The sequence below is a fragment of the Mytilus galloprovincialis genome, chromosome 2 (assembly GCF_965363235.1).
Source record: "Mytilus galloprovincialis chromosome 2, xbMytGall1.hap1.1, whole genome shotgun sequence".
Lineage (NCBI taxonomy): Eukaryota > Metazoa > Mollusca > Bivalvia > Mytilida > Mytilidae > Mytilus > Mytilus galloprovincialis.
Window position 1 is genome coordinate 34,453,751 of NC_134839.1, and position 7,532 is coordinate 34,461,282.

Consider the following 7,532-nt stretch of genomic DNA (forward strand, 5'->3'; position numbering starts at 1 on the left):
TTTGGTTAAATTTGGCCGTGTAGTTTCAGAGGAGAAGATTTTTGTAAAGGTTAACGACGACGGACGACAGACGCCAAGTAATGAGAAAAACTAAAAAGGGAGTGAGATAATAAACAATTTCAGAAAGGCAACTATATCCTTAAACTAAATGCTGCCATATGCACGATATAACGATGTAAATCTTGAACCAAATGCCGCCAAACAGAATGTGTGCAAGTAACAAAAAAAAAGAAGTAAATTATGTTTTAATTTGTTTGTAGAAACGGAGCTCCTATTCCTCAAAACCCCACAAAGAAACACAAGGGTAAATGTCACAAAAGGCTTTTATAACTTAGTTTCCATGCAGTTTTGGTTTTGCTTATTATTTTAGGCTGTACGGTGATCATGATTGCCTTTTTTTCTTCGACATTTGGTCATTTTTTGTTCCCTACTGACGAAGTTGAAGGGGACTTTCGGTTTGTACTCTGTCTGTCTCTCCATCTGTCAGTCCGATAAATCAGTTTTCCACTTTTTTCTTTGTGCTTGAAGATATTGATTTAATATTCAGTTTGTCCGCACCTTTTTTCGTCATGCTTAAAGATATTGATTTGATATTTGCTATATATAGTTTAACCATAATAAGTTACAGATCAAGTTTTGTTCAATTAGGATGATTTTTGTAGTGTTATGGTCTTCAGAATTTTCAGACAAATAATCAGTTTTCAACATATTTTTCATCACGCTTGAAGATATTGACTCGATATATGATATGTAGTTTACACCATGACAAGTTAAAGATCAAGTAAGCTCTGAATTTTGTTCAATATAGTTGTCTCATTGGTAATTATAGTACGTCTTCGTAGTTTCAAACAGTAAAGGAGCAGTAATGGAAAAGATGTAAATTGTCAAAAACACATGCAAAGAGGAAAATTTCATATATGCGTTGTCTTGTATCAAATTTCACTGCATTGCCATATTTTTTGTTCACAATTAATTTTTTAGTTTTTGAAAGTTTTTTCGTTTTACTAGACATTTTACTGTCAAATTTTCATGTTACTCGTAAAAAGAAACTGTTTAATTTAAATCGTAACCTGGAAAAAATATAACATAAAATTGGGAATGGAGAAGGGGATTGTGTCAAAGAGACAATAACCCGACCAAAGAGTTCACATATCTTTAATAAAGAATATCTACAAAATGAGTCAATCCTTTCAATACGGCATCCACTAATCGTATCGCCAATTTATTTTCACTGATTTTCCAATCTTCAAACATTCATAAAATGTAAAAAAAAAAAATTCAAGTCCTTTCCTACAAAATAAAAATTTTCAAATTAAATACTGAGCTATTCACATATAGTGTGTGTACTTTGCAAGAGCATGCATGGTTTGGTTATGAATTCAGGATACTATTTCGAGTCAGACCACCAAAAAAACAAATATGGTATCAGATTAACAATACTAGTTGTTAGATAAAGGCAAATATAGTATACCCGTTGTTTAAAAGTCATAAATCGATTAAGAAAAAACAAATCCGGGTTACAAACTATAACATTGGTTCTGACTTATTGTCTTATCTTTTAATATCGTATAATCAAAAAGCAAAACGAGGTTGTTAAATTTGATATATGCCTTTTTTTGATTCTTTGTTACATTTGTTTGGTTGTTTTTATAGTTGTGAAGATGATAACTCATTGTTGCATCTGTCGTAAATACAAATATTTAATCCTGGTATCTATGATGAGTTGATTACTTATTGTACCCCTATTTTGACATTTTTACCTATTGTGTCTGTTTGTTTTGGTCACGTACCGTTGTGTATATAATGAAAGGAGTACAGTAGGTCCGGTAAGGACCGATTTTGGCCTCAAATTTCAGGTTCATCTGACGAAAGATTTTGACCACTTTTTAAACACTTAAGTGTCTATTTTATTTGAATTAATTAGTTTATGTGAAAGATTTTAATAGATTTAGTCATTAAAAACGATCCGATTCAAGCTCAAATATGAAAAATCTACCTAATATGCCGAAAAATGTCACTTTTCAGATGGTTTTTGGTAAAAATGAAAGTGGCCGCATCCGTGTTCATCCTCAGCCTTTATATATGTTATGTATTATCATAAAATACAACTTACATTTCAATATTAAGGATGAACACGAATGCGGCCACTTTCGTTTTACACGAAAACCGTCTAAAATTTAACTAAAATGCTAGAATTATGAGGATTTCAGTAATTTAGCATGACTTATTGGTGCTAGTACCGAATATATGTGCATTGTATAGTAAAAAAAAAGCCCATATTTATGTAGCAGAAGCATTCTACTGTCCAATAAATAACTAAAGGTTTACATTTTAACAATTTTGTAAAACTGCTATATTTTGGGGCCAAAAAGGGGTCTTACTGAACCTACTCCTTTGATACGACTGTTTTACAAGTGAGAGTTTAAGCTAGCTATAAAACCAGGCTCAATAAATCTTTTTCTACATAAGAAGTTGCCTGTATCAAGTCAGGAATATGAAGTTGTTAACCAATCGTTTGTTGTGTTTGAGCTTTTGATTTTGCCATTTGATTAGGGATTTTCCTTCTTAAAGTTTCCTGGGAGTTTAGTATTTTTGTGATTTTACTTTGATACCGATATTGTTATTGTTGTTTAGTATTTCACACTATAGTCTTTAGTACAGTGTTCTAGCTAACACGGTGGATTGTTGCTTCTGTCTGTGTATGCTAGTGTGTTATGTACAGGCACACTATATCTATAAATTCGCACTACTAGTATGCCATAATAGGGGAAATCGGCAGATACATTGGCTGAAACTATGTTAAACAAAACCACAAGGACTGTCTCCATTAGACAATTATGTGTATTAAACATGCTTACCATGACCTAAGCCAACTGCTCGCAGTACTCTTCGCATTCCTCTTTGTCGTAGAATCTGTTTTTATTCCCCAAAGTCCCTTTGTAGAGAAACGTTTCACACGAGCCCGTCTGTATGTTATAGTAGTAGAATGAGGCACTGTAAGGACCAACTCCTGGATCTGCTGGGAGCTTACAGTCTGTAAATACAAATACATATAATTTAAATTTAAAGTATTTATAAATATTAGTATAATTAATGTATGAGATGATCAGAGAACGATATACACTTATGTTTAAAACTGGACAAAATGCCAATAGGCGAGTTTTTTCTTTTCTCACATGATCCTGTTATAACCCTTTAGATTAGTGTGCTCTCAATTGTTTTATAAAATCTTGGCTTTCCATATTGTCTTATTTATGTTAATTGCGAAAACTAGTATCACAATGATTGACTACAGCCAATCCGTGTCAACTGCTGGTATATTCATGTCCATAAGGGTATTAATGGCCAAATCAGTGTGTTGATGCTGACAAATCTATCGAAGCTGTTACATTTGGTTAGTAAATTCGCAAGAACTTCATATAATAGTTTTTTTATATTTACTTTTAAAATGGTTGGTGATTATATCCTTTTTCAGTGTTAAATATTTCTAACTAAATTCAGACTCCGAGCTATTTAGTGCAAATCAACTCATCATACATACCAGGATTAAATTTAATATTTTCGCCAGACGCGCGTTTCGTCTACAAAAGACTCATCAGTGATGGTCGAATCCGAAAAAGTTAAAAAGGCCAAATAAAGTACGAAGCATTGAGGACCAAAATTCCTAAAAGTTTGCCAAATACAGATAAGGAAATCTTTTCCTGAGGTAAAAAAGCCTTAGTATTTAAAAAATTCAAAAGTGTTGTTACCAGTTAATTTATAAATATGACCATATCAATGATAATTCATGTAAGCATAGAAGTACTGACTACTGAGCTGGTGATACCCTCGGGGAATTAAAACTCCACCAGTAGTGGCATCCACCCAGTGGTTGTAAATAAACTCATCATACAAACCAGGATTAAATTTAATATTTTCGTCAGACGCGCGTTTCGTCTACAAAAGACTCATTAGTGATGGTCGCATCCGAAAAAGTTAAAAGGCCAATTAAAGTACGAAGTTGAAATGCATTGAGGACCAAAATTCCTAAAAGGTTTTGCCAAATACAGCTATAAGGTAATCTCTTCCTGAGACCCGTAGAAAAGCCTTAGTATTTCAAAATTTCAAATGTTTTGTTAACAGTTAATTCAATAATTAATATGTATGTAAAAAATCTGGCAAACGTTGTATTTAAAGATTTTCGTGGTTTTTGTGGTCCGAGTCATGTCTCCTTCGTGTGCGTGTGTGTTTTGTGTGTTTTACGTGTCGTCTGTTTGGATCACACATACATTGTAAAGCCAGAGACATATACATTATGATATAGGTTATTTTTCTTACCATCTTCTGGTATCTTACAAAGATCCTCACAGCTGTCACGGTCATGGAACCGATTATTGTTACCATAGCAACCAGTGTACACAAACGATTCACATTCATTTGTTGTTTGGTTGTAGAAATACTGGTTGAATTTAAACGGACAGTCACCGATTGACCTTGGTTGATCACATACTAGCAAAAAGAAAGAAAGAAATAATTAGGATATTTGATTAGAAATGTAAATTTGGTAAAGAGCTATCAAACAATATCATTTGACTTATTATTCAGGTGCATAATGTGTCAATCTGAATTATAGAAGCCAGATAATTGAAAGGTCTAGAAATGGACAGTGAAAATATGTTGTATGTTTTAGCAATCAAGTCTTTCTCGTGTTCAATAAAAATTCCACAAGTATGTGCCTTCAAGCTTTGTATTTGTAATTATTCAACTTGATAAATAACGTGCATCTCATTTATGCAAATGTTTAACAGATGGGAAACACCTTTTGAGTAAAAGCTGGTAGAAGTTTCTATAATTTTGATATTATTTGTCTCACTGGTAGTACACTACACTGTAAAAATCTTTTTGAGAAAGAGCAGGTGCGATTTTTTTAATTTGAATTTATTGTCTTAAAGAAATGCACTACGAAATAACTGTGTTCTCGGGCCAGTAACCAACATCATACTATTTGGTTATGTTGTCGTCGCTTATATGTTTAACCACTGTGACACCACATTCTGTATGTATGTGCCTTTCCCAAGTCAGGAGTCTGTAATTTAACGGTTGTCTTTAGCAAGCCGTTTCACTACTTATTCGAATTTCAAGATATCTCATATAATATATAACATACTAGTATCTTGTTTAATATATAAGATACCTTGCCATAGTTGTCAGTTGCTACTGTGTTACATACTATTTTCTGTTCATTGTATTGTACTTTTTTTTGTCAGGGAATGTTAAGATTAAAGTTCTGCAGTTTTTAGGTACTAATTTTCATGTTAGGCTTTAATGTCCTAAGTAATTACATATTATGTTTTAATAAAGCATTAAGTTATTGATTAATTTAAGTAAAAAATGACACCAAAAGCACTTTTTTGTCAGGGAATGATAAGATTGAAGGTCTACAGTTTTTAAGGTCCTAATTAAGTTATTACACAGATATAACGTCTTAATAAAGCATACCTTCTGGTGATTGATCTTCCACGTGACAAGCTGCCTCGCATTCCCGATAATCATAGAACTTATTGGCGTTTCCTAGACAACCACCATAGTTAAACTTCTCACAGGTTCTAGTATCAGAATTATAATAGAACATTACAGAGTTCACATCACATGGGCCTGCATCCAAAGACAAATTGCACACTGGAAATAACACAATATAATCAGTTTACCCGTAATAACAATATTAAAGCAGAACATAGTGCCCTACATATAAAGCGAAACTAACATCATTGTGTCTCTGTGTTAAATGATCATAGGGACGCCGGGTTTTTTATTTGTTTATTTTGAGGTGTGTTTTAAAAAGGTAAAATTCATACATTCCCGTCAATAAAGAAAAAATCAGACATGTAATAGAAACACATGCATGTCATATATTTTTGAATAACATTCTACATTCAGATTATTTTTGTTGGTTAAATAAATCGTTTAAACACACTATCCGTGAGAAAAGTGTGCTAAGGTCCCGACATGAAAATATGAAACAATTCTCACTTGAGACAGGCACAAGCAGAATGTAGTTTGATAGAGGAACACTTACATATATCCCTAATATCATCTTTGTTTCCTTTGCCTATCCTTTTTTAATGTTATTGAGATATATAGTGTACATTAGTGTCTATTCTACGTGCAATTTACATACTTACTAACATATATCATCACTGCATGATGTGTTTCCAAAATTATATTCTTATAGATTATACATTTAAAATAATGACTTGACGCTGTCATAATATATATATATATATATATATATATATACAACTCGTCTAAACATCAACCCAACAATGTTAGATCTGTAAATTTGCTTTCGCAAATTTTTGGTTCTTCCCTTGCCGGGATTCGAACCCATGCTACTGTGATATCGTGACACCAAATCGCCTGCACTGCAGCCGTCCCGCTAGACCACACGACCACCTGGGCTCTGTTTAGACGAGTTGTATATACATTATGTACACAGCCATGTATCACCATCATTGATGGCTATCCGATGGATACATCTGTTGTAGGGTTGTCACTGACTCAGACGTACTTATATAATATATATATATATATATTTAAAAACATTTTTAGGGTCTTGTTATTGTAATAAAATATCAAACGAATGGGACGATGTTCTTAAAATTGAAAATAAAAAATAGTCTAACCGAATTTTTGTTTTGAATAGGCGTATTGTAAACCAACGATAATTTTCGCGACTATAAAATAGCTACTAATTGCTAGAGATATAATAAAGTCGTCTGCACAGTTTCATGGTTTTAATACAACTGATAAACTAATACAAATTACACGCATGATAAGACGTGATTCTAACGGTCTGCATCTGTTAAAGTTATTAAGTTCTGTAGTGACTTTAGATAAACAATTTCAATACATTACAGCAACCCATTTAATTTTGCGACTTCCGCGATTAGGAAAATAATACGAAAAAGTAGTCGCGAATATTAACAATTTATGACTTACGGTAATGGAATAGACAACGGAAACTAGAAAATCGCGGAAAAGTCGATTGACAATTTCTAAACTCTTAATAAAGTTTCCGTGAAAACAAGTTGGATTACAGTAGCTTTTTCTACATACCATCATCGGGATCTTCAGGCTCCGAGGTATCTAATCCTTTAGTTGTTTCTAATGAATTAGTCGCACGATCATTGTTCAAATCCGTAGTCCTAATTATATTTGCCACAGAAAAATTCAAGAAAACAAGAGCGCATATTAAAAGTTGTGTAACCATCATAACACAGATACTGTTTGAAGTAAACTTGGAATATCTTGTGCTTATGAATCAATGTTGTACGTACATGAATCATAAAATTTTAATAATAAACAGGAAGAAATCACCATAAAAAAGTTATCGCTTCTGTTAAAATCATTTAAACTTGAAGGTTTTTCGACATGCAGTGCTACAATACATAATTTATTATGAATCTTAGTAAACACCAGTCAGAAAATGTTTACATGATGCAGTGCTTATGACTAGAGCAATGTTTCCATTTCTTTTATTTTGCCAAATTGAA

At 32.6% G+C, this 7,532-nt stretch overlaps 1 protein-coding gene across 1 annotated transcript; it reads right to left on the reverse strand.

The window, feature by feature from the left end:
* Positions 1 to 1,139: 1,139 nt before the first annotated feature.
* Positions 1,140 to 7,280, reverse strand: LOC143063442 (carboxypeptidase inhibitor SmCI-like). The gene is made up of 5 exons (XM_076235597.1): positions 7,096 to 7,280; positions 5,479 to 5,658; positions 4,318 to 4,488; positions 2,859 to 3,034; positions 1,140 to 1,290 (listed from the first exon to the last, which is right to left on the reverse strand). The coding sequence occupies exons 1-4, from the start codon at positions 7,250 to 7,252 to the stop codon at positions 2,865 to 2,867; spliced, it is 678 nt and encodes a 225-aa protein (XP_076091712.1). The 5' UTR covers positions 7,253 to 7,280; the 3' UTR covers positions 1,140 to 1,290; positions 2,859 to 2,864.
* Between the last annotated feature and the right edge of the window lie 252 nt (positions 7,281 to 7,532).

Excerpts from the sequence above, each read along its gene's own strand:
- LOC143063442 (XM_076235597.1), bottom strand. The coding sequence starts at position 7,252 with ATGATGGTTACACAACTTTTAATATGCGCTCTTGTTTTCTTGAATTTT. Across the intron at positions 4,489-5,478 it reads GGAAGATCAATCACCAGAAG|TATGTGATCAACCAAGGTCA; the intron begins GTATGCTTTATT and ends TCTTTTTGCTAG. Across the intron at positions 3,035-4,317 it reads TTGTAAGATACCAGAAGATG|ACTGTAAGCTCCCAGCAGAT; the intron begins GTAAGAAAAATA and ends TTGTATTTACAG.